Source organism: Acipenser ruthenus, chromosome 21 (genome assembly GCF_902713425.1).
Source record: "Acipenser ruthenus chromosome 21, fAciRut3.2 maternal haplotype, whole genome shotgun sequence".
NCBI lineage: Eukaryota > Metazoa > Chordata > Actinopteri > Acipenseriformes > Acipenseridae > Acipenser > Acipenser ruthenus.
The window spans coordinates 24225868-24253077 of NC_081209.1; the positions used below are offsets into that span (position 1 = coordinate 24225868).

The following is a 27210-nucleotide window of genomic DNA, read 5'->3' on the forward strand; positions in this document are numbered from 1 at the left end:
AGTGGAAGAATTGTAACGCTTTATATAAAATACTTTCCAACTACTCCAGTCTATCATTTGAGCAAAGCCTTTAAATGTTTTTGGGGGGACTGAAACATCTGCTGCACACAATTTTGTGTGAATGGGCTACCCCTCTCCTGTCTGATCAATGTGTTATTCAAACACAGTGTGGTGTATTGTTGTATCTATAAAGCTTAACCATTACAGTCACGGCAGGTGTTATTTATTTTTCCAAACCTTATATGTAACTAATTTAAAAAAAAATAAAAATAAAAAATAGTCAAACTGCACATACAGATGTAAAAGCACTGTAACACATGAAATCAATTTCTGTATACTGTATACAGAAAGCTATCAAATAGAACTGAAACCTAATCAAAGACACGCTATTTAGGTAACATAAACCTTACTGCAGAAGTTTTACAAAAGATCGACTTTAAATTGATCTTTCTGGTTTCTGTATAGCTGAGATCTCTCTGTATTGAATCTCTAAGGGTTTTATAAAAGAAAAATTCCGCATAAAATAATACAGCATTTTCGACAAAGCTTTTAAAATGTAAGTTATTAATACGCAGTTCATATTGAAGGGAATTACAAGGAAATGAATGTATAACCAGCACCATCAGTGACACGTACTAATCTACATTACCAATACATTGTAGGTGATTGACCTTGGCTTAGGTTGCATCCCAACAGTACTTAAAAAGCAAATATAACTGTACATTTAAAAATTACTATTAATTAAAATGTAATTAATTCAACTAAAGATGAACAATCATATACTGGACGCTTTTTGGTTTCCAAGAAAATATTCACGTACCTGTGTAGAGCTCTAGAAGGAAGTTAAAATGGCTAGAGGTTTAAACCAAACAAATTGCACATCAAGCAATAATTCTTTTGTGAAGGACCTAAAGCTAGGTGAAACTGGACGTGTTACTAAAACTGTAACCATACTTGTTCTTCCTGCAACTATAAACCAGTCAATTCCAAATAACACCGCTTCTGTACCACCGCATACCGCCACTGTGGTGGTTGTGACATCGTTACTTGCTGCTTTGTAAACATGCCTGTGGCGGGGGGGCATGTCATGGATGTAGCCTTTTTCTTCTTCTTCTTTACATTATTTTGTTTGTTTACATTGCCGGTAAGTGAGAGACAGACTCACATATTCTGTTCTATACTTTTCGCAGGGGCCTCATCTTAACAGAAATGTTATATACATACGGGAATCGTTACAAATTACTAAAACAATACCACTTATGAATGAGATATTGTTACTTGCTCTCTTTGAAGTGTATTTATTTTAAAAAAAAAACATAAAAAACAGAACAGTATTGTAATGTATGGATACGTATGCATTTATAGTTTACAATATACACGTATAAATGTACATGAATGACTAAACATGACCACTAGAGGGAACTGTAGCACTTTAAACCTGGCCGTGCACGTGACGTATTTTCGTTTCTTATATCACTGACTCCCTTATATTATCATTATTCCTAATAAAAACCTATTTTAAAGAAAACCATTTTTTTTCCAAGTGAAGGCATATTTCTGCTCTCCTGCAGCCACTATATTTGTGAGTAAATATTTTTAAATGTGTCTCAAAAAGGATAGACACACTCTTGAGTGAATGATAAGTCACACATCAAACCAAGAAAAAGCATCTTTGAGTCTGACAAGCTTCGTTTGTAATAAGAGTTTTAAACATGTTTCTGATTAGGCACCACAAAGCATTTCTGTTTGTTGCAATTGACTAGACTTTGATTTATTACAGCCCTGTACTAAAGATGGCATGGACTCATTCTACAGTATCTGCAGTTTAACAAGCATGCTGAACATATAACAGTGTATGATGTGGTGAATACCAGTACTATATTCTAATAGGATCAACAACATGTATATATGAAACCAACAGCACATATTACAGTGCTTAACATGTTAGGGTTTGTTTGTTTAGACGCATCACTGACCACTGTGCATGAGGGCAGTGATGTCAGCCGAATCACAAGTGTATACACTTTACAAACTACTAGGGCAGCTATCTACACAAAAATCACTTCAATTTGAATTAAAGGATGTCTATTGTATTTACAAGACTTTTTACAGTCTATCTATACACATAGAAATCTGTACGAAAGCTTGGTAATACTTAATAATAAGAGCCGCCTGACACAAATGAGCTGCACTATTCTGTATTGAATTAAAAGGGTACTTTTAGACTCTTACAGTTTTTTTAGGGTCCTTGTTAAAAACATTGGGAGCCTTACTGTATGAGCTGATCATGTCCTTCTATCTGCCTGTCTGTTATGCTTATTGTATGAGCTGATCGTGTCCTGATGTATCTGCCTGTCTGTTATGCTTTACATAATGAACATGATAAGTGCCCTGATTCTGCAGCAATCCTCGCATCATCATACACTCCTGCCTCCTGCAGACGTTTCGGGTGTATTTGGCTATAATCTAATAAACTGTTGATATTTTAAACCTTTCAGGTACTGTGCAATGATTACTGGTTTAGTATATATATATATATATATATATATATATATATATATATATATATATATATATATATATATATATTAGCTTTTTTGCAAAATGGTATCTGCATATATAATGCAATGTACATCAGAGCAAGGAGGTTTCAAAGAGGAAGGAGAGTAGGGTGCATTCCTACAGCTAAAACTGTAAGGAAACATAACAATTTAACCTAATTTAAACTAAAAGGAAATGTTCCTTGATCCAACTAGAATGCTTTTTATGTCTGTAAACCGTTTTGTATTTGTTCTCTGTCCTAAATAAGTTTACTACTACAGCAGATAAGACATGTTTTACTACTTGTTTATCTAACAATACTAGTAGAAGCTCAAAATCATACTGGATCAGCTTTCATTTTCATAAGTGGAATAATGAAAAAAATGGGTGGAGAAATGACTTAGCCATTTAATTTGTTTTGTTTTCATTGCGTTTTTTGCATTTCTTCCAGGTAGAGATTGATGCCAGAAGCAATACATCACTGCACTGTGGGCATTTAAAACTGCTACATAATAGTGTGAGCTTGAAGCTTGTGTTTTGGCTTTTGACATACAGGAAAGTAATAACCTTGCTTTGAGCTTGTTTGGGGAATCCTAAATGCTGGGACTAAATACATTACGCTTCCTCCTTCCATTCAAATCAAGTGACAACGTGACCTTTCAGCCACATCTACTCGTATGGTCCATGATTACAATGGAATGATGAAGGCTATTCAACCCTGGCATTTAGGATTCTCCAGATAAGCTCATTGCAAGTTCAAAATAATAATGTATTAAAGCCCAGTATCAAAGCAACAGAACACATACTTATTTCAAACATTGTGGCAATACATTTGATTATATTTACTCTTGCCACTGCCCCCTCACTTACAGAGTGCTGCTGCCCAGTCAGTGTGGCTCACTAACAAGTATTCGTCACTCATTGGTTCTCAGAGACCTACTTTGAAACAAGTGCCCGGGTAAAGGGCCATTTTCTGGAAGGAATCAAATCTAAACTGTATGTAACTAGGGGGAAAAAAACAACTCATACGTTGTTGTTTTTTTTTGTTGGTAATATACCATTACATTTGTTCTCAGAACACAGATGAAGTATTGTACCCTTTAGTTTGATAAAATATAACACGTTGCACTCCTATTTAATTGTCACCTGGTTCTCTTTTCACATTTATTGGTTTGATTAATTTGCCAGCATTTTCCATTATCATTATATATATATATATATATATATATATATATATATAAATATATAAATATAAATGAACTTCTAATATATCAGATGGACCAGCAGAGCCAGCAGAAATGAAAGTGTCACATGCTTTCTTTGGAGATTTTTTAAAATATTTTTTTCTTCATAATGTCCCAAATGTAACTATAGTGAAATATCCAGGAGGCGTGGCAATGGCTCCCTGTCATCACTAACCAGCCCCTTTTTAAACCCTATATGGCTTCTTCTTAGAACACACACACACACACACATAAAATATGAGTATTTCTATGGTAAAATATGATTAACTACTGTTGTTTTCATTTCTTTGTGTAGAACCCATTTGGTCACGATTTTGTATTCACATTTATTCACATATATACATTATAAAATAGACGCACAGTCATGAAATAGATAGGAAACTTTACGTGGTGCTTGGAACGTGAACATAAATTTCAGACTTGGAACACAGAAAAAAAAAGCTTTAAATAAAGTACCATAATGAAGTTAACTCTTAATAGTCACCATGACCTACCTTCATAACATCTGATATAGTATCTCATAAAAAAAAAAAAAAAAAAAACACGTTGCTCTTCTCTATCATTCTGCTAAGTAAACGTTTGCACTGACAGAATTGGCAAATGCAGCTGTTTAATTTGCATATACGCTGTAATAAACTGAACCTACAGCAGGGGTTTTAGTTCGCCAGTGTGAAGGATTTCAAATTTTTTTTAGGTGCTGTCACAGAAGTCAAGAATAGTTTTACTGTTTCATCGGAGAAAAAGCACGAGCGAGAAGCCGTGGGAATCTAATTTGGAAAGAAAATGGCATTACTCTGCGTGAAAGGTACGTACAAGTACAGGTATTGTTTGCCTTCGTTTAAAAAATAAATTTAAAAAAAATCAGTCCTGCAGCAGATGATGAAACAAACTTAAAAAAAAAAAATCGTCAGACAGTAACTGCTACTAAAAAAAAAAACAAAAAAAAAAACGGTTACTGTATATTTCTTTAGTAAGGGGCAAACCAGGCTATGCAAATCATTTAAATAACTAGGTATTTCAGCGCGGAGCCTGCGAGTGTGTTGGTCGGACTTGTGTAGTTGCCTTGACGGTACACAGGTGTGCATTTTGCACCTGTTTATGCAACTATGATATTATTTAAAATTGTAAACGTTTAAGCTAATAAAGAAGTCTAACGATCATTACTAAGCGTATATCATCACCATTACTATTCACACGAATGTACAGCTTAAATGACCAGTTATCAGAAGTCGATTTGGTATTTTGCACATGCAGTTTTGTTCTATTTGATAATGTTATGAAACATGTTTTTATTCATTAATAAACTGTACCATGGTGAATTCAAAGCAACGCATATTAAACATAAAACTATGCAAGTGTGGGAAAGAAAGGAGAAACCGTAACATTGACATGCATATTTACCACGGTTAATTAAAAAAAAAAACAATGTTTCTTAAAGTTGAGAATGCAATGCACAGATATGTTAAATGCAGTACAATCCTTAATGCACGCCACAATATCCCATGTGGTTTATGTAGTATTTTAATAGATTTAATGGCAGTTCAATCCTTGTCAAAAACATTCTTGTTTAAAGAACATTTGTTAGTATGGTTCATTAAAAAAATGCTCCTGTCAGACTTTCTAAACATAAGTAGCACAGGAAATCCTGCAGAAAGAAGCGCATGTTGAAATGTTTGTATATTGTATATCCACAGTTGACTGACAATGATGATAAATCTTTGCAGTTTTGTTTGTGTGGTAAAGTCTGAGTTGTATTACTGACAATTAATCCCCCCCCTCCCCCCTTTGTTATAGTTAAAAGAGCAATGCTGCATGGACCCGCAGGTAGGTTTTACTTCCTTATTTCAATTTCATCTGGAATAATTATTGCATTGGGGTTGGTGTGGCAGCCCAGTGATGCAGTACATTGGTGTAATGAGAGACTAAAACAGTAAAAACTCGCTACTGGGCTGGACAGCTACTGTAATAATTTAACACACTAAAGATGTTTATGACACATGTGCAAAAAGACTGGCAATGCTCTTAACCTGGTGCAGAAAGACAGGGCAGTGTACAACTACCTGTATTACATTCTTTCGAATACAAGAATCTTCAAATACAACTTACCCTGTTTTTGTAATGGCCACCGAAATGTTTTGATAGTGAGTGAGATTGCCTCTGGCACTCTAAAGGTTATAGGTTTTATTCAACAATATTGAGTGTTGAAAAATGAAATTAATTACCCTAAACGCAATTCTTCTATGGTTTTAACCCTAGCCCTAATGTTAAAGTAGGTAGGTGTGTGTGTGTATTGGTATTAAGACCAAATTTAAATCATAAACTCAGTATTCAAATTCTCTCTGTTGGCACTCTGGCCATTGTTTTAATCAATAAAGTGGGGCCCAGCATTTCATATACTTTTATAAGAAAGTATTTCTTTGTATGATAGCAAACAGATTCAATTAAGAAGTGAATGCAATGCAGTAAAGCTTTACACACACAATATATTTCATAAAAAATATAACCCTGACTTATTGTAATAAATTATTTTTTATTTGACTTTATCACAGCTTGGCCTCCTTGCCAGCAAAATGTTGCTACATCAACTGTATCTCTTTAACAGTGCTATTAAAAGTAGCTGCAGTAAATGTCACTTTATTAACAAACAAAAAAATAAAAACAAATATTGAACTATGAATCATTGAACAAACACCAGAATTAACCTTCTGGGCTTCCTATACTTAAGAATTTTCAAAGCTTCCCATATCATGTACATTGGATTACATTTGCATGGTACTTTGAAAAGCATAGCTGTAATAAACGTTTGCGTTCAGATTTTTGCACACATTCTTTTGTAGATAGTGTTACACTGGGGATTGAAAATGCCATGCTAGGTTGTCCTTAAGTTACTAAATAAGTTTGCAGGTGTTGGTGAATTTCAATGTATCAAACACGCTAAACACATCTCTGTTAAATGTTAAATCAGCGAAACATTTATGGCTAATAGTGTTCTTGTCTACTAGTCTCTGCCTTCATTAACTTTGGTAGTGTAGCCTGCCCTTTTGATGGGTAGGCATTGCATGATGAAGGCACAAGCCGAAACATTTGTCAACTTAAGGTTCCCATAAGTTCAGATCTAGAAATGTAAACAAAATATTATTTCAGCACCAAGTGGAGGCTTGTATTTCCCAGTGGAAGACTTAGCCTAAGTAAGTATGAAAATCAAATAGATTAAAACTCTCTGTATTTACTGTTTGGTGCTTTGCCAAGTGTAGCTGTTAGCTCACCAGTGGTCTAAATAAGACTAATTGCTTATGAAATATGAATCTATTCCTCCGAGGAATGAATGAAAAATTACCTGCGGCTTTTAATGGACTGGAAGCTTAGGATTCCAGCAGCTTCTAAATAAATTTGAAACTTGGTTGAGCCAAAGTAAAATAATATGTCATACCTGCTTAAAACACAGCATATTGAGTCATTCTGGCCTCACGCTGTATGTAAGGTTTAAAGTTAATCTGCATTGTCAGGGAATCAGTGTTACTTTTAAATTCTAAGATAACCTGAAACATACATTAGAACTTGAAAGCGAAGGGTAACAGGTGTAGACTGCCCTTCCTGTTTCTCATACTGTGCACTTGTCAAATGTTTTGCTTAAAAGCCTCTCCTTAGTTAAACTACTTTCAGGAACATCGATGTATGTTGAGGTGAACAGATTGTTGCCTGCAAAGGTGGGATATATAGGAACATTTTACTTGGTCATCTGCTTATGGTGACAGTGGCACCAAGATGGACCGAATCCTTAAGGCAGTTAATCATGGCAGTACTGTAGGCTTTTTTGTTGCTTTTTTTCTAATGCAAACAGTTCTAAACTGTAAATTCAAAAAAGTTGATGATTAATTGAAATACTTTTTTTTTTTTTCTTAGATAAATTCAACAGCTATGTTATCCTAAAAGTTCAGAATTTGAAGAGCACAACTATAACCAAAACAGGAAGCGAACCATGTTGGGAACAGGACTACATGTTGTAAGTATGTAAAGTATGTGAGTGCAGACAGGATAAGTGTATTTACAGTATTAATCTAAATACATTGTGGTCTGAACTGCCACACCTGTATTGTGGTCTAAGTAATCCAATTGAGGTATCTGCAAATATAGGCAAGGACATTTACAGGAATGGCTGTATTTGGAGCTTACCTGACAAGTAATGAGACGTAAAACTGAGGTCCCATTGGAGTTCTGATGCATAGTTCACCCCCTAATCTCTGTAAGTCACTTTGGATAAAAGTGTCTGCTAAATGACTAATTAATAATCATTTTCTATTTCAGCGAAATAAGTGATTTAGAAAGGGGCCTTACAGTGGAAGTGTGGGACAAAGGATTAATATGGGACGCGCTACTAGGAACTGTGTGGATTCCTCTGAAAACCGTAGAACATGCTGCTCCAGTGAGTTTCTCAGTAGCTCCTGGCTATTGACTTTGTTGGCATAATGTAATTAATCCAGTGACAGGCCATAAAACCCCCTTCATCTTTTATATTTTTGTAATTCCAATAGGAAGGACCTGGAGAATGGAGAATTTTAAACTCAGATGTTCTCATGAATGAAGGTGAAATCTGTGGTGCAGACAATCCTACACTACACGAAATCTTACTAGACATCTACTATGAATTACCTGCAGGTTGGCAATTGTTTTATTTTTTATTGTTATTATTCCTTGATTAGAAAATGCTGTGCTGCATTCCATTTAGAATATGGGAAAGTCTTGCCCTTTTAAAAACATGGAATAAAGAAAAAAAGAATACCGGAAAACAGTGTCATAAATCATACATCCTTTATATTCTAAATAAGTTTCATCCCTCCTATCATACATGTTGATACAGTGACAAGCTCATTATTTTATAAGACTAGCTATTTGTTAACATGATTTTCCCCTATTGGTTATAGTAGATGAGGTATTATTTTATACTCTGGACTATACATCAAGATACAGGCAAAACCAGGTAAGATTGCTATGCCAGTCTTTCAAGATAACCTAACAATTGTTGCTTTAAGCAGAAAATAGTTTTAGAATGCATTAACTTGGAAGGAGCTACTTTACATATAGACATTCTTACTTATTCATAGAATACCATGTTTTTTTCTTGTGGATTAGCTTGCTGCGTTTTATAAATTAGCCTTTTGTGCAGTGTACTTTATCAGGAAACTGACAGTGCTGGAAACGGTTTGTTTACAGCTGTAGGGACGCACTGTTCCTGCTCCCTTGAACTCTGCATGCCCCAAAGCCAGTCTCCAGATAGCTCAAGCTCTGTGTAAAAGTTTAGATTTTTTACACAGTGGTGAGAACTTTTTAGAGGAAATACCAACAGAGCCAACATTTGATTCAATGTGTAAGGTAGCAGCTTTTTTATGCTGCACATCTTCAAATGAGTGGGCTACATCTACAACATTAGTTTTTCTGGTGTACATTTAATACACGAGTATGTTGTGTTAATGACTTTGATAAACCTGTCTCATTGTGGATATCAAATTCGATTTATTTTCACTTCTTCAAAGTCTAGAAATACTCCTGATGATCTTCTTTATTATTACTTATCAGAGACGATCAGGAAACTTTGAGACTGCTTCCAGTAGGAGCAAGAACAGTGCATTGTTCGATGTGAGCACATCAGATCCGTTTCATTGTAATGGAATGTTGTCCACAGTGAGCAACACGTATTCTCTTGAAGGAGGAGCCTCCATTATGACTACCAGCCTTAACAGTTCAATCTGGTTGAAGTGACTGCATGCTGTATGATTGACAGTCAGCCTGCAGGCTTGGACCTGTTCCAGGGCAACCTGAGTTTGGCTGTTTCCCATTGGTGACTTCTGATGACACAGATACAGAATTAATACCAATTTTACAACAACTGCCTTGATACTATTTTATTAAAATATTTAAAAATGGTATATCTGTTAAAGAATGCCTAGGATGGAACGCATATCTCACTTGGAGTTAACTTAGGAATGTTGATCATTTTTAATATTCGGTTTTCTTTTTCTATTTAAAATAAATAAAACATGTTTTATGGTATGCTTCGTTTGTCAGTTAAGGTGTACCGTTTTGCTATAACCCAATTTCATTTTTTTTTTGGTGGGGGTGGGGAGTAGTAAACAAATATAATACAGGGAGACCATTGTATTCTCATTTGAATTGTTTACAGCTGTATAAGAAATTGCAAATATAATAATACATTGAATACAATTATTGTGCTTACGTTCTGTGTTCATGAATTGAATTATTATCAGTAAGGTACCTAAATTACCCAAAGGTATATTAGTTGTAAAACTCTGAAAATACATTGTGGTTGTAATGTTATTTTAATGTGAGCAATGTTAGTGATACTACACACCATGAGGAATTCAGAACAAACTATTGTTCCAGTATCCTACAAAGCAGGATTTCCTGCATCATCTCAAAGACCATTTACATGTTTGTATTCACAATTTCTAGGCCATTAACATCTCTAGAATGCTGCTGAACACGTTCCGTGCATAGTTGTCACTGAAGCTGGCAGAATAAGCAGATATATGTTTTGTAAAGCTCAGCTTTTTTAGCAACATTTTTTTTTAGCCATTGCAATTATTTATATATTTATTTACCATTAAGCTTGGTTACTGTTGTTGAAATTTCTGTTGATTTTTATATTTTCCATGAATTAATTTCTAATTTTTCAGAAATCCCTGAAGATGAAGCTCATTTCCTTTTCCAACGACTTCAAAGCTTAAACACAGATGAGGGCACAGAGCAGGTATGCTAAATTTTTGCCAATTACTAAATACTGTACTGTATAATTCCCTTAATGCTGTGTATGTCTACAGAGATCAGTACTGAACAGTGCCACCTGCTGTTATTAAAACAACATTGTTGACAAGAAAGCTAATTCTACATTGGGCTGCTTACAGTGATCACAGTCTTGGCATGATGTGGCATAGACTCCACAAGGTTCTGGAATGTGTCTCCAGGGATGTTCATTCATTCGGTCTTTGATATTTTATGCATATGATTGTAATGAGGAATGCATTGTTCAAACTCATCCCAGACATGCTCAGTTGGAATGAGATCCAGGCAGAGCCCAGGCCCTGTACTGTATGTGTTTATAATTACTTGTTGAAGTTAATATCTGAACACAACAGTATACAGTCCTGGACTGTCTACAGAGTCACAGTGACTTATCTTCACCTTAAGTGGGCTGGATTCACCACAGTATGTTCAGAATCATTTTTTAAATGCTTGATGAATTACTTAAGGTTCTAGAGTTTAAATTATTGAATTTAAGTGATGTCAATTATTCCAGGTAATTTATCTTGGTAATTTAAGGTGGTAGGAGTTTGTAGAAAAAGCACTGAAGCTCCTGTATAAAGCTGTGAAACATGCCTCTGAAACAGGTGGACATTTACCACCAGGAAATGCACAGGGATGAAAAAAAATGAAATTAGCAATTTTGAGAAATGTTTTGACAGGAAGGAAGGAAGGGAGGGAGGGGTGACGATGACAAAATGGGAGCCAGAGGAATAGCCAAAATACCAGGAAAACAACCACGATTTTATACACAAACCCTTGTTTAAGGGAATTTTTAAAAAATGCAATAATGCTGATTAGTTTGGAGTAAAAACAAGTAGCACTGCTTTCAACAATGCAATCTTTCTGGAGCATAAGGTATTTCTTAGGAAAGCACTCCAGAAACTCTGTGTATTTATATTGTCTGAATACTTAAAAAGTTATGTTTGTAATATAACCAGCTTGCAGGCACCCTATTTCTCATGCATTACTCTCACAAAGTGCTGTTTTAAACTTTTTTTGAAATGTTTTATATTATTATTATTATTATTATTATTGGACATACATTCAAAACTGAAGTTGTAAAGACTGTATAGCATAGCATGACATCAATTGAAAGTGAGTATCGGTATGATCAGCCTCAAAAATGTTTCTTCTGGTTGTGGACTGTTTCAGTTGACATAGGAGATGTAATGTTTCAAAGATGTAATAGTTAGTTTCAAAGATGTAATAGTTAGAGAGGGTTACCTAATAAAACTCAAACCTTTGTTCAAGAAAATTTACAGAAACTGTACAGTGCCCTGGATTCGAAAACAAAACTAAAAAAATCCCTTGCAGTTTACCTCTTTCTCACCACAGTACATTGAAATGGAAAACATACCCACATCCTGGTCCAGATTTGTGTTTTGATATTGTCACGAATGTGATCATATCAGGAAAACCGTGTTTGTGCACAGCGTTGTAGACTGTCATAACTGATCTGGTATTACCGGTACTATTGTGAGGTATTGTGAAATGTACTAAACATGCCTGGATAATACACTGTTCTTTGTGTTTCTAAGAGCCTGCAGTGTTTGGGTTTGTTAAGACCATGTCTCAAAGTATGATGATGTGTAAGGCTTCAGTGGACAAAAGTGCTCCAGGTTGATTTGCATTGGCTATACTGTATATGGAGGAGTGGGGTCAAGTTTTCAGAAGGGTGCAAAAGAAAACAACTTTGATAATACAGTAAATATTTGATCTGAAATCATTTTAGGCAAATGAGTTCTGATAGTGTAGCCTTAGTAAACATGTGTACTTCCATGGTGATTTAGAAGTACTAGCCAACAGTTTGTAAACATGGGTGTTTGTGTTTCTCTCACCTTTCATCTGAGAGTGTTTGCTTTGCCTCGCCTGGCTGCTGGCTGGATCAGGATTAACCCTGATACTCAATATAGAGTGTAGATACTCTGGTTAAAGGGATGCTTTATATCATACTCATTTCAGAGCTGTTTTATATCATATCATACAGTGTTTTGTGTGACCCTCGATTGTTATTTCTGCTTACATCTTAACTTGCCGTTCTTGTAAACTATTCCAGCAAAAATGAAAGCAGAAAACACTCCTCAGCTGATGAACCATTTTGGTGTTGCACACGCTTCAGGGCACAATTGATAACCAATGGGCTTCAGTGCACAGCACAATGTTCTTCTAGCCTGACTCACTTCCTCACAATCTGTCCTCAGGAGTCTTTTTAGAAGCAAAAAGTGCATAAAGAACAATTGAGAATCATACAGAACACATGTAACAGGATATTACAATTAGGCCCAAGGATGAGCTGGAGGCGCTGTCTGTATGAGAGGGTGTGAGCTTCAGTTAATTCCTGGCATCCAATATGATGTGTGTGGTTTTTTTGTTTGGTTTTGTTTGGTTTTTTTGTTATGTAAACTTGGTCTGGGAATTCCTTAGCATATGTTTTCTGAAGACCTAATCTTTGTGATATTAACCTGTATTTTAATTTTGGAGTGCGGTTTTATTTGGGTTAATGAATGTTGGATCTTCAGAACTGCTTGCCTCAGTTGGTTGTAAATCTTTAAATCAGACCCTGTGTTTTCTATGTCTTGTGAACGCAACTCCATACCGGTAGTGGTGTGCACTGTTCTGCTAGACTTCACTTTAATATTTGGCACCACACCTCTACTTACAGCAATACAAGTGGGTTAAAATGTAACCATTTAGTCCCTGAGCTATTTCTGGTAAATGTTTCCTTTGTTGTTTTACAAAGAAATAAGGCGAAGGCCATGCTTTTCATTAATTATGGAGCTAAGAGCCAAGAAGTAATTATCACTTTAATTCATTAAGAAACTGTGTAAGTGTGCACATTCTATTCTGGGAACAATTTCACACATGCTGTGAAACTGTTAGAAAATACAGTTAAATACCAGAAGGTTGTACGTGTAAAAATATCCACTATACTATAAAAACACTGGGGCTTTCCACTGTGTGGCTGTATGTATGTTGGGTTTAACTAAAACGTAGTAATTAAGATTCAAAGATGGTCATATATGGGCAGTCATAGTCATTTTAGGCTTTGACACATATAAGTGTATTGTAGCTGTATATCTTTGTCCCTCTTCTTCCCTCATTGTTTTGCTTCAGTCATTTAGAATCTCCTTCTGTTGTGAAGTCTCTTTCCTGCTCCTTCCCTCTACCTCCTTTGCAGCTACAACTCCCTTTCGGGGGTCAATGGGTCCCATCACCAGGCCCTGGGTGACCTGTGACAGTTGTTAGAGGTCTCACCTAATAGGAGTGCGGCTCCTTTGAGACCGAAAAACGAGATCCTGGGCCACACCTGGCATTCCCTTAAGTAAATATTCGAACCCTTAATCATGTTGTCAACCCGCATATTGAATCAGTTGATACACATACAGTACATCCTCTTCCCTTTTAACTAGGAGCAAACAATTTAAAAAGGTACAAACCTATAAATAAAATAACATGTCTATTCAGTCTTCTTTTTGTAAGCCACTGGGTACACTTTTGAACCTGTGATTCAGAAGTTTTGATGACTAATTCCTCTGCTTCCCAGGATGAAAGATTGCTCAATTAATGTTATGTCTGAACTTGTTTAACAGATCATTTTGTGAACTCAGATCTGTGAATTCTTAAAGCTTTCTTTTTTTTCTTCAATCTCATCAAAGTAGATATTTTATTTTACTTTTTTTATATATGTTTAGGTTTCCAGAGAGGAGATCGCTCATATGAAGATCACAGATAGCCATGTAGATTTTATTGAAGATACCTTCCTGTGTTGTAAGTTATCTTTTGAAATAATCATCTGCATTACAGTCCTATGTGCTTTTGAATTATTCTTAATCCTTGTTTTATGATATTATATGTTCTGCAGTGACACACAGGGATCCTTCTTGAGCAGATAAATGCAGAGCTCCTGTCTCAGTTGCAAACACCATAACACAGTTTCCTATTGAAACCTCAAATGCCTGTAAATGATCTCAGGTCTTTAGTTTACTAAAAGGCAATGCGTATTTCAAGGTTCAAAAATAGATGTGTAGCGTTACATGCAAGGATGTAAGACCAACTTTAATAAACATTTGGTGCACCAAGGCAATACCACAGTTCTGACTTTCTAACTTGCTCTGCTCTTAGAATGTGACCTTACTCTTGTGACCTGCCTTCTGTTAATATCCATGACATCAAAATGGGCCCAGACTGAATAAGATAATATGGATTCAAGACCTGGTTTGCTGTGTTGCCGATCTAGCCTGAGGGAGCACAAGGAGCAGTGCACTGGCCTTTGCGCCCCCATGAGTTAGGATAGAAAACCAGCAGGTTATACTGTCGTTCACCTAATCACGCATCAGCAACCCCTACTGGTCAAGGTACCCCATGAGTCCAGGTGGGGGATTCCGAGGCTGGGCTTGCCTCCAGGGTTCAGTAGCTTGGTAACATTGCTTTGGTTTGGTGGGTGAAAAGGGGCCATTGGAAAGGAGTTTGACATTTGATTTTTAACCCTCCTGATCAGCAAGTGGGTAGAGCAAGAGGTGAGGGCAATTCAAATTGGGCATTTCAACTTGGCTACAAAAACTGGGGTAAAATGCAGTTGATCCACAAAAAGAAAAATACCTGGTGAACTGCTCACTAGACCCAATTCTAACCACCCAGCCTGATCCTAGCATTGTGTTCCCTAATAATGGAACATGAATCACTTTTGCGTAACTATCAGAGTGAATCTGTCAAATTTGCATATACTGGTAATGTATCAAATAAAACATGTCATGCTTAACTCCTGTAATCCTGTCATGAATTCTGCATAGCTAATGTACAGCAGCCTTCACTTTATAACGCTGATTCGACCATCAGGCATGCATTTACTGAAATTGTGGATGACACTTTAGCCCACATTTGCTCATCACTCAGCCGAAACATTTTCCAGCTGTTCCGCATTGGTAGGCCTCTGCTTCTTGGTTACTAGCTCTCCTGTCTGAGTACACCCAGATGTGTTCTATCGGGTTTAAATCTAATTTAGTTGGCTATTGTTTTAAAAAGGGGACATATATTTCTTTGATTTAAAATGATGTAAAAATTACACATATATAGCCCTATGCATATGTAAATGATTAGGCTACATATGAAGAAGAGATGCACAGATGGAGGTTCATGCATCCAATGTAAGTAAACAAAACTAGTATTACAATTAAATTTAATATCCATGGCTGCTAAATGAAGAGCTGAGGGACGTGAAAGTGTAATTTTCATTGACTGAGCGCAAGCACAACGGCAAAGACAATACGAAACCGTAAACTTTATTTTATACATCTCTGTAACCTAAATGAATCGCGTAAAGCGGTATTTACTAACAAAGAACGTTTATACATACAGCCCAGTGTCTCAACAGTCATATACATGTTAAATCACTTGAACTCACTGATAATGATGTTACCTAGTATGTCCTCTAGAGGTCACTCTAGCACTGTATTTTTGCCATAGATTTAAATAGTTTCTAAGCCTTGGAGGTTTGACCGGTGAGATAGCATGTGGTTTATTTTACTGTCAGCTTATTTTATAATTGTAATCATTATGAATCCAAACAATAAGCCAAGTTCGCAATTAATGACTTTCATCAGGATTACATTTTCTCCACTTAAATGGGTTCTTTAGCACCATGCCAGCAGAAGACTCAAAAACATATATTTCAAATTTAATAATTCAATCTGCAGTTTATTCAGCCCAAAATGTTAAAATAGAATAGAGCATGCTGCATACAGAAAATATAATCTATATTTATGGCAAATCTAGTAAACTGTACATGGCAAGATTTCAGATTTTCTTTTTATAGGATTACCTTTTAACCTTTCCCAATGATAAAAGCTGTGGCTTTCTTAATGGTGTTTATGTTCATTAGAAGCTCACGTTTCACACATGGATGATCATCTGTACAGTTCTTTGCAACACATTAAAGACGCTGAACAAACTGAATAACAGAAACCAGGAAACGAATATGTGCATTTCAAAATAAACAGTGTATTCTGTCTATTACCTTTATAAATATGTAACACTGTAAATTTACACTGTAGTTTTGCAGTTTTTCCATGGTTATACTATGCATTTAACATGGTTGCTTTATAAAAAAAAAAATGCTTTACCATTCCTCCCTGGGCTTTTCAATATACTTTATCACATGTACCACTACTAATCTGGATCGAAATGAGTAAAAACACAGACTCCACAACTTTGAGAGTTGACAGCTTTTCTAATGGACCTGTATTGCTTCAATAGCTATTGGAACCCATTTGTTTGAATCAGCAACACAATAACCTTTATTTGCCAGTAAGCTGGTTGGAAGTTTGAAGAACTATATTACCCATAAGCATATTACCCATTCATTGCTTTTCTGGCTTTGAAACAACTGTGTTTAACCAGCCTTACAATTCCAAATGCAACTTGTGAATCTGCCAAGGTGCAGTAGTCGGTGATCTGTGAAAAGCACTACAGCACTCACTTTAACTGTAGCCCTGTGCTCTCTTTTATATACAGCTCCAGCTGAAAGCCTCTATGAAGACAGTGATTATCGCAGTGATCACAGCGCTAGCCATAGGCACCACACAGCATACCAGGGTGGATCACTAACAGAGAAACGCAACCACAGTTTTACAAGCAGCAATTCAAGGTAATCGCCTGCACCAATAACATAACATTTTAATCTTGGATACAATTTAAATTTGTTACACAAATGTGTGGATTGCATAGTAATCCCGTACCGGTATGATACAACATCAGACTGCATCTGTTTTGCCATTGCTGCTATTGCTATGGTCTGCTCACAGTTTGGCTAAGGCTTCTTCCTTGTAGCACAAAGATATTACAGTGGTATCTCAATGTTAAACTGTTCTGTCAGGGACCATATCTTAAATTGCTGTGGCTTTTAAAAGGTGTGCCATCGTAATGTTAGACTGACCTGTGTATTTTTAGAGGCTGTGGCAAACACTAGAAACCCTTTGAAACCCAGCATGGAAACTAACACTGTCCCTGCTCAGTGCCTTGGGATACCATAGACTGTCATTATAATTGTTCTGCGAATCAAGGTGAGGAGCTGCAGAAAACAACACCTTTTATTGAAAGGCTCAAACAAAGAACTTCCTTTCTTTAATCATTGTGTGTCACGGCACCTTGCTACTTGGTTTCCTGCATTTTCTGGTCAAGATCAAACCTGTAACATCTTTAAGTGCAGTGCCACTGAGAGGCTACAAGGGGCTGCTGTTTAATAAACACTTTTCTAGTCACACCACCCAATCCTTTGTAGCTTTCACATGTAGAAACAATAGCTATAGACATAGGACTTGATTTACAATTTTTAAAAAAGCATTGTAATATATCAGCAGTGTCCTGAAAAAAAAAGCCTTGAAATACTTTTACGTTTAAGGTTCAGGAAAAGCATCTTAGGATAGTCTGTTTGGACTGAACATAGTTTTGTCTTCATACTGTATCTCCACTGAGGGATGTGTTACAGACAGGCGGCCAAGCTGTATAACTCACATACATGTATAGTATCTAGGGAACCCGTTTTGTGATGAAGCTTGCTAAGGACCTTCTTCAGCACAAGCTATTGAATCTGATCTAATCACAGGTATACAGGTTTTAGAGATCTGCATATACTGTAAAGCCATCAATATTTACAAGTCTTTTATTATGCGTCTTTCGCGTATGAAAAATCATGAATATCAAATTCCACTGACAATATTCCAACGCCAACATTTCTGGAGCAAAATAGGTTTTATGGGTGTGATCGCCAAATATGTAGGTTGCAAATATGTATGGCTTTACAGTCTCTCGAGAACCACTAACCCAATTCAAATGAAACTTGAGAAATGCATCCTAATCTGGGTGTATATTGAGGCGCCTTTTTGTCTGTCTGTCTCTCCATCCGAAGCTTTTTGCATATCTAGTAATGTGCTTTATTACATTTTGATGAAACTTGGTCTGGTCATACGTTAGCACAATTGAGAGTATCATAATCTGGGGGTTTATGAAGGCAACTGTTCAACTGTCTGTTTATCAAACTTCCACTGTTACATGTGCTTACAGTAGATTTATGTCATGGTGAATGCTTGCTCATTTATTTAGCACGATTTGTCGTTGTAATGTTTTTTTTTTTTCTGTTATCATGCATAAACAATTTCAATGTTGGTATGGTGTTGTCCTATTGAAAACATTTTTATGTACCAGTATGAGTCATACATTTTTTTTTTTTTTTAATAAAAATTTAGTCGTTGCCAATTAGTTTTTATTATTTTCTCCCCAATTTGAAATGCCCAATTATTTTTAGGCTCGGCTCACTGCTACCACCCCTGCGCTGACTAGGGAGGGGCGAAGATGAACACACGCTGTCCTCCGAAGCGTGTGCCGTCAGCCGCCCGCTTCTTTACACTCTGCAGACTCACCGTGCAGCCGCCTCAGAGCTACAGCATCGGAGGACAACGCAGCTTCTGGGCAGCTTACAGGCAAGCCCGCAGGCGCCCGGCCAGACCACAGGGGTCGCTGGTGCACGGTGAGCCGAGGACACCCTGGCCGACCTAACCCTCCCTCCCCCCGGGCGACGCTCGGCCAATTGAGCGCCGCCCCCTGGAAGCTCCCGTCCACGGTCGGCTGTGGAATAGCCTGGACTCGAACTCGTGACATCCAGGCTATAGAGCGCATGCTGCACTCTAGCGAGTGCTTTTACTGGATGCGCCACTCGGGAGCCCCTGAGTCATACATTTTTAAGGAGTTCTCATTTCCTTCGCTTATGTTTTTTAGTGAGACAAGCCGAACTATTATTGAAACTGAAACCATGTTCCCCAAGGATATTAATTTAAATAATCAGTTTTATATTTTTCTGCACTTAAGGCAATACTGCTTTATTGCTAGACACCCAAACTAATTGTTTGCCAAAGGATAAAACTTATTAAAAAAAAGTGCTTGGTGTTTTGTGGACAGCACTATATCATGATTGATGAAACAAGTGCTGTTGTACTTTTCCACAAGAGATGTTCATTTGTTGTTCAGTTTTTTTTTTGGTTTATTTCACGACCTTAATAGCACAAAGGAGCTTTATTCAATCCAGTGCAATACTTTTGTTCACATAAAAATGTCAATAGCAAGAGACAGTGAAAAATAATGTGAGTGCCAGATTAATGTGCTCCTGAGTGTACAGTGCAAACATGTAAAAAAGAATTGTAATTGATGCCGACCTCCACTCAAGTGCACAGCCAACAGTTTTAGAAATGCTGGAGTTGGTGTGAGCATGAAAAAGTTTTATAATGTTGGGATGCATGGGAGCTTTTGTTGTTCTAGTGGCCGAAAAGACGAATGTGACATATGGTGCATTTTTGTATGGCATTTAAAAAAAAATAAAAAAAAGTGTGCACTTATTGTTTGCAGATTTTGATACGGACATATTTAGCAAAAGTACCGTCCTTCTCACTGTAAACCAACAATCTGATGAAAGAACTAGAGATGGGCTCAGCTGTTTAAAATGAGTGCTCCTCAGATTGCTATCCAACCTGAGGTCTGCCAAGTGGTGTAATTATAAAATGATTAGCAGATCAAGCGGCATATCACATTAAGAAATTAGGAATCAAAGGTTGTTTTTGTATTTACTCAAAATAGATCTCAATCTGCTTGCAGTTGTGTCTGCTTAATTACACTTGAGATCCATACATCAAAGATGGCTAAACACTGCTCAGATGAAGAAGGCCCACACAGTTTATTGCAAGTGCATTTGTAACTAACTGCAGGCAATCAAGACCATACACTGTTTGTGTCCTTGGTGATTGCTGAAAGGAAGGGCTTCCTATTTTAAACATTTCAATCACCATTCAAACAGGAAGACTAATTAATAATAAGAATAAGAATTATAAAGGGATGCCTTTCCAACGCTGTTGTGTTGCAGGGTTTAGAATAATAAAAGCCATACATATAATAAGGCTTTTAAGCTATATGTGTCAATTTGCTTTGTGGGCAACCTTCCACCAGACAATTGCATCTCAAACCAGAGGAAACCCATGAAAATGATTTGGTGTACATGTTGAAATGATATCCTGGGTTTGAGTCCTACCTGGGGCACTTGTGTGATCTCCATCTGGTGGAAAGAGTTCCAACCTATCCACTTTCTGGAATAAAAAATAAATACCAGATGTTGCTACACAGTTTTTATCCTAAACATGTCAGTGTTCCAAACATAAGTTATAGAGAGCAAGGAAGTTTATTTGGATATTTCATTTCATTGTATCACATGTACTGTATATGTCATTTTCAATTCACATCTAGGCAGCAGAATGAAGTAGACTTGGCTTTGAACCACAAAAACAATGTGGAGACCTGTTCAACCTGCAGTCAAACCCCGAGTTCCCAGCTTTCACTGGAGAGCAGACCTGTGCTTGACCTTTCAGATAGGTGAATCCAATCAGAGACAAACTAGTACATGCTTTATAATCCAATCAACATTAAAGTGCAACACAAACACACTTTGAAGTGCGTACTTATTGTGACACCATTGAATCCTGGAAACGGGTTCTTCTCAAGAGTTTTTTTTTTTTTTTTATTGGGGGGGGATTCATTTGATAGACCCTTGCATGGTATTTTTGCACGATAATTTTGTAGTTTCTCCATGCTTTTCCAATGATTATACTATGCATTTACCATAGTTTGCCATGGTTTGCCATGATTTTTAATATGCTTTGCCATACCTCTCTTGGGTTTACAATGCTTACCTACTGTATGCTTTACCATGCGTTATTACACTTTGCTATGCTTTTACTATGATACACTTTTATAAGGGGAGCTCCCGGTTACTTTTCTATACCAGAAACTTCAGTCAATAATAAGTGATGTTTGAAAACCGTGAACCCTTTTCACTGATTTATAGTTGCAATTACTAGCGTGTGTTGCTAACCTAGTCCTACAATACAGGTTTTCTCATTTGAGAGTCCCTCAGAAGGACACTGGTTAAATGGCTCTGGTAATAAAATCACCCTCTGTGCACTGAGTGGGTGTCCTTTTCATTGCAGTCTGAAGCACTGTCCATACTGTACCTCCTCTGTGGAAGCATTAAGCATTCCAGCCTCTTCTTCTTTTAAGCACCTAACTTAATTATATTAACTGTGTCTAACACCCACTGAGCTGCTGTGACACAGTGTTTTATAGCACATGTACAGCCACTCCAATAGTAGTACTTCATAACATTTTTTTTTTTTTTAGTAGATGTACATTTTCAAACAAAAAAATAGTTTAATATTTCTCCTGATATTCTGCTAGCGGTTAACTGTAAAGCTTTCAGCATTTGTGCCTCTATTCATAATGCAAGTTTTAAAATATTAATGCCATTGCTTTCTAGAATAATTCCAAGTAAGACTATTCCCTGTGTAAAAGCACAGCTGTAAGATTGAAACAAAGGCAGGGATTTAAAAAAAAAAACATGTTAATTTAATAATGATTCCTTGCTTGCAATACTTCTGGTTTAATGAATGTGTTTACGGTGCTGGTATGATTTATGTAGGCCATTTTCCAGAGTACTGCTCCTCTGAATGTATGTTGTAAGACTGCTAGGCCTTTTTCATGTCTTGGTTTTGTTTTTCTGTATCAACGGTGTTTCCTGGTTATGTTGCTTTGTTTGCTTTTTTCCCATTTCCACCAAGTAACATACTACAGTTCATGTATACAGCAGGTTGTAAGAGTTGTTTCAAATACAAGTTTCTATGACAGGCAATTTCTTTTGTCACAGTAAATTATTGCCACATAATAAAACATTATTGTTGTAAACACAGGTTATATTGTTATGCTAACTAAAGTATAGTTTACAGTGTTCATAAGAAAAGCAAGCACAAGCTGATGTGCTGGCAGTAAAATAACACTCACTGGAGTTCTCTAGAGAAATGCTTCTCCAATTGTCATGAAACGTGGTTTGGACAATATTGACATTCTTGAGAATTTTAGAATCTGAAGATAGATTCTACTGTCTTTACTATTTTTTCTTTCATCTTTTTGTTGGTGGCATGCAGCTAAACGTACTGTTTAACTGTGCAAATTAAAAGGCATCAATAGGACTTGTTGGTGTGGTTACATGCAAATCATATGGTTTTGAAAGGTTTTGCATTTGGGCTTTACTGTTACAGCTGTGAGGAAGTTTTTAAAGATCATAAGCGTAAACGGTTGAGTCTGTCTATTCCTTTTTATATGACGTTAATGAATGTGTTTTAAAGCTGGCCTTTGCAGTCTAAAATGGGGTAGGTAACTTTTTTTGTTTGTTGTGTTTTTTTGTTTTTTTTTCGTAGCATATGGTATGAGCCTAGCCCTAACTCATATGACACAGAGTTCATTTCAGGGTTCCGATGTTGAACTGCATGTTTCCTTTTCAAGCATATGGAAAACAAGCTCAGTAAATGGGTCCTATGACTTGATTAGGCATGGTACATTGTACAGACTGAAGAAATCATATAGAACTATAAACTCAAATTTCATATGCCTGGGTATTTCAGTCACATTTTTTGCATGTTAATCTAATCAATGACTTGAATTAACATATTCATTACACAACAGATTTTGTGGTTGAACCACAGCTGTTTTGCTTTCATATGGTCATCTGTGGTATCGTTGTGCAGTATTATAGCTAGCTATCTTGTAGACCCATGAACAGTAACAGTGTAATAGCTAGGCATAATGTGATTCCCTAGGTAGATAGGTGGTCTAGCCTTATGCTGCACTGGCTTTAAATGAAAAAAAAAAGTTTTCTATAAAACGTAACGGACCACATAAATATGTATTCTTGCTCCTAATCAGGTTTTTTTTTTTATTTTTATTTAAAAAAAATGCTACTTCAATAATAACCAATGTAGTAACAGAATAATAATTAATAATAGAATACAACAGTACAGGCAACAATTTATGTGATAATTTTGACTTTTTTAAATTTGTTAATTAATTAACCAACAACTCCTTAATCTAGTTTGTATTTTTATTTCATATTATTTTTCAGTCAAGCACAGTGTCACAGAGCTTCTTTGATTCTATGGTTCTTCCTTAGCAGTTGATGTAGGTTATTCTATTTTATAGGTGCTTTTATAACTAAATCAGTGATGTATTGCAGTTTTCACAATGGTTCATAATTCTAACTTTACAAAGTTTGTGAAAGTACAAATCCCACACTGATCTACAACAGCAGAAAGTTAATGAGTGAACCCCTTATCCAATTAATCATTTGTACTCTGCATACACATTTCTGGCTTGGTGGATTTTGCTGTATTATTTCTGAAAATGAATAGGAACAACTATTATGTTCCTGGGTAAGATTCATCACTACATCAAGGTAAGACTTCAGGGCATTGCTAGCATTAGTTGGTGCATGAATGTCTTTCACAAGTCTACAGAGACTGCAACCTAAAGTAATTGGATTATTTTTCCTGCTCTAGATGTTATCTTATCTTGACTTTTTTGTCCATGTTTTTTAAACAAATCATGAGCTTAGGGTGGTGTCTACACAAGATCACTCAGTTGGGGCAGCGTTAATCTATATGTCATACTGTTTCATACTGCATATCAGCCTAGGGGCTGCTTTAATGGACTTCCTTATGATGCCATGGAGGAAAGGCACTGCTAACCCATCCCTTTTTCTTACAGGCATTAAAAGCATTATGACTGCCTCCCTTTTTCACATGTTTCTTTGCTTGTTTTTCTTTTTTGCATACTTCAATTATTATTATTATTATTATTTATTTCTTAGCAGACGCCCTTATCCAGGGCGACTTACAATCGTAAGCAAAAACATTTCAAGCGTTACAATACAAGTAATACAATAAGAATCAGTGAGATACAATAAGAATTCAGGACATACAGATTAGTGCAAAGCTATAGATTAAAAACAGAGCTATTGCTAAAGATTATGTGCCTTTCCATAATTGTGTATTACTTTGTAGTCTGTTTTTAGATGCAGTTATTGAAGGTTTAACCTTATCTAAGCATTAAACAGACGGTTTTCACTGATTTGCACTAGTGTTGGACCACCTTAAGTTTATATTAGTTACATGTAATTGAGGTCTGTGAATGCAGCCAAAAAGGTTTACAATGGTGACAGCATTACATGCAACCTACAGAATTGTAGGCAGAAGGCACAGGTGTCGTTGTCCATCAAATCAACAGTACGAAGGTCACTCTTGAAATCAGGACTTAAAGGATGTACCTCTGTTAAGTAAGGGGAACAAGACTAAAAGGCTAAAATATGCACAAGAACACAGAAATTGGACTATGGAACAATGGTCAGAGGTGCTTTGGACTGTTGATGGATGGACAACGACACCTGTGCCTTCTGCCAGTTCTGTTGTCAATTCAACGCTAGTCTTCTTTCTATTCCTTAAGGATATTATCTTCAAGTATTGCTCATCCTTGTTAGACAGCTTGTTGGGCCTTCCAGTCCTGGATTTGTCAATTACAGATGATGTTTCTCTGTACTTGTTGATTATGCTTCGGATACCACACCTTGAAAATCAAGCGATGCAAGCTATTTCACTCAATGTTTTTCCTTCTTTATGCAAGTCAAGGTTGTTATAGTAGTAGAAAACACTAGTGGAGGCTTCAGCCAAATATGGCAGCTTTGGTGAGATCACCAACAACATCAGCAAACCTTTATATGAAGGGCCATCTCTATAACATTTTTAATACATTAATTTAGCTGTTTTAGAGCAAAATCTTTTACCCTAGTGTGTTCTATGCACTGGTTATACCTCCGGTATTGTGCTCTGTACTATGCATACTTTTTAACACAGCTGTTCTGGTTCATTTTGTTTGTGCAGTGGTTCCCTGGAGAGCAGGCCCTGTTCTTCAGCAAGCCTCAGCGAGAAGGATGCTGCACAGGAGTCCATAGAAGATCTTGACCACGTCTCCCAGTCCACAGATTACAGTCTCAAGAACCACTCTCCAGGACCTCAGAGTGACCAGGAACAGAGCATATGCAGTAGCTGCAGTTCTTCTAGCTGTAGCTGTACCTCGAAGGATCGAACTAAGATGGATGGAGAAGCCGAGGCAGCCTTCACCAATGAAGTCTCAAGGGAGAAGAAAATGTAAGTGCACCTTTTATAAGTAAACACTTTTTTTCTTTCTCAGAAAATGCATCTAAATCAATTATTTTTTCGCCCAAGAAATCAATAAATAATAAACATATGCAGCTGCTGAGAAGTGACTACTGTAAGAGAAATGTGTTCCCTTAAATTTTTAATAGGTGACAAAAATGCAATATTGGCATATGATTCAAAGAAAGAGTACTTGATGTAATGAAAAATTAAGACACCTTAAAAAGGGCTGACAGTTTATCAATTCTGTCTTCAAAACTACTGTGAAGGGAATTATAAGAAACCATTTCTTCAATTTTTAACAAATAAAACTTGAGATTTATTGAAGTTTATTAATGCAGTGTTCATGTTTTTGATTTCCTTTGATTTTGGTGAGTAATGCAATCATGGAGGGTTTTATGAAATAAAGTCAAAGCATATTTAAAAAATGAAATGCTAATAACAGAATATAGAACTTGACTTAGCATGAACATTGTTGATGGACAATTAGTTTCAGTCTTGATTTCAATTAACATTTAGACCTATTATGCATGAAGGGTCTGTCTTTGCAATTTAACAAAGTATTTTCAGGTTTAAGACTATGCATACAAAAATAATAACAGAATGTATTATTATTATTATCTGTAGCAGTTATGTATTTATCACACTAATCAAAATACATGGTTAAATAGCATGTGAATTTTGTGAAATATTAGACAAGGCTTTTACTTTTTAAACACATCTTAAATAAATAAAATACTGTGTACATGCAATTAAAGATCCTGATGGAGTGTTAAATATTAACATCTCCTGGCAGAAGACAACAGTGCAAACAGTAAAGAAACAGTTTGCAGTTTTGAGTCCAGATGTGCATATGGTGAGGTAGGTAATCAGAAAAGATATATTGTAAAATAGGCCTGATATACTTGCATAATCTTACGGCAGGTCTCTATATTTAGTAGTTATGAATAAAAAAGGAAACCTATGTTTCATCCATGTTCTTTGTACCACAAAAACTAGGCCACATGCAAGTAGTGCACTAAGCTTGTATTGAACTTTTTCTTGGGTGCTTCTGAATGTAGAGTTTATGAAAGCTGCAGGGCCTTGGAATTGGCTACAGTCAGACTGTGCCAAAATAGCTTGCATTTCACAGCTCCACAAATGCACCTCAGTTATACCTGAATACCCCCAGCCATTCTGTCCTGGGCCTTTCTCAAGCAATTGTGCTATGGTGTATGTCCACTAAGGGCTCGGTTGAGATCACCAGACTCCGATTCAGACATGAGAGACCAGTAAATATCCCTCCACTTCCCCCTTAACATTGTCTTTTCAGTGGAAAGGCCATGTCCGCCTTAACCAAAAACATTAGATGACAAAGGCTTTTAAATTACTTTGTGAATGAAGTAAAATCATCTGAGCTATGCAGAGGTTTATATTGTGAGGATTACATAGTGGAGTCGACATCTAACTGGAAAAAGATAATTCTCATTACAGCTAGCAGCCATGCGTTGCTACAAGTGTACATTCTTGACAAGTGTATTGGATTGTACTGCTCG

General features: G+C 36.4%; 2 protein-coding genes across 2 annotated transcripts in view; one reads left to right on the top strand and one right to left on the bottom strand.

Moving 5' to 3' along the window:
• LOC117427726 (WD repeat-containing protein 72-like) overlaps nt 1-929 on the bottom strand; it is a 69321-nt gene extending 68392 nt beyond the window's left edge. The window contains exon 1 of the mRNA XM_058995163.1: nt 821-929. The gene's annotated coding sequence lies outside the window, so the exon portion shown is untranslated. The remainder of the gene's footprint in view (nt 1-820) is intronic.
• Nucleotides 930-4346: 3417 nt separating this feature from the next.
• Nucleotides 4347-19935, top strand: LOC117428119 (protein unc-13 homolog B-like). The gene is made up of 9 exons (XM_058995164.1): nt 4347-4590; nt 5580-5609; nt 7689-7788; nt 8091-8208; nt 8318-8441; nt 10478-10551; nt 14297-14372; nt 17115-17247; nt 18904-19935. Exons 1-9 carry the CDS (start codon nt 4569-4571, stop codon nt 18932-18934), a joined length of 708 nt encoding a protein of 235 aa, XP_058851147.1. The 5' UTR covers nt 4347-4568; the 3' UTR covers nt 18935-19935.
• Nucleotides 19936-27210: the final 7275 nt, after the last annotated feature.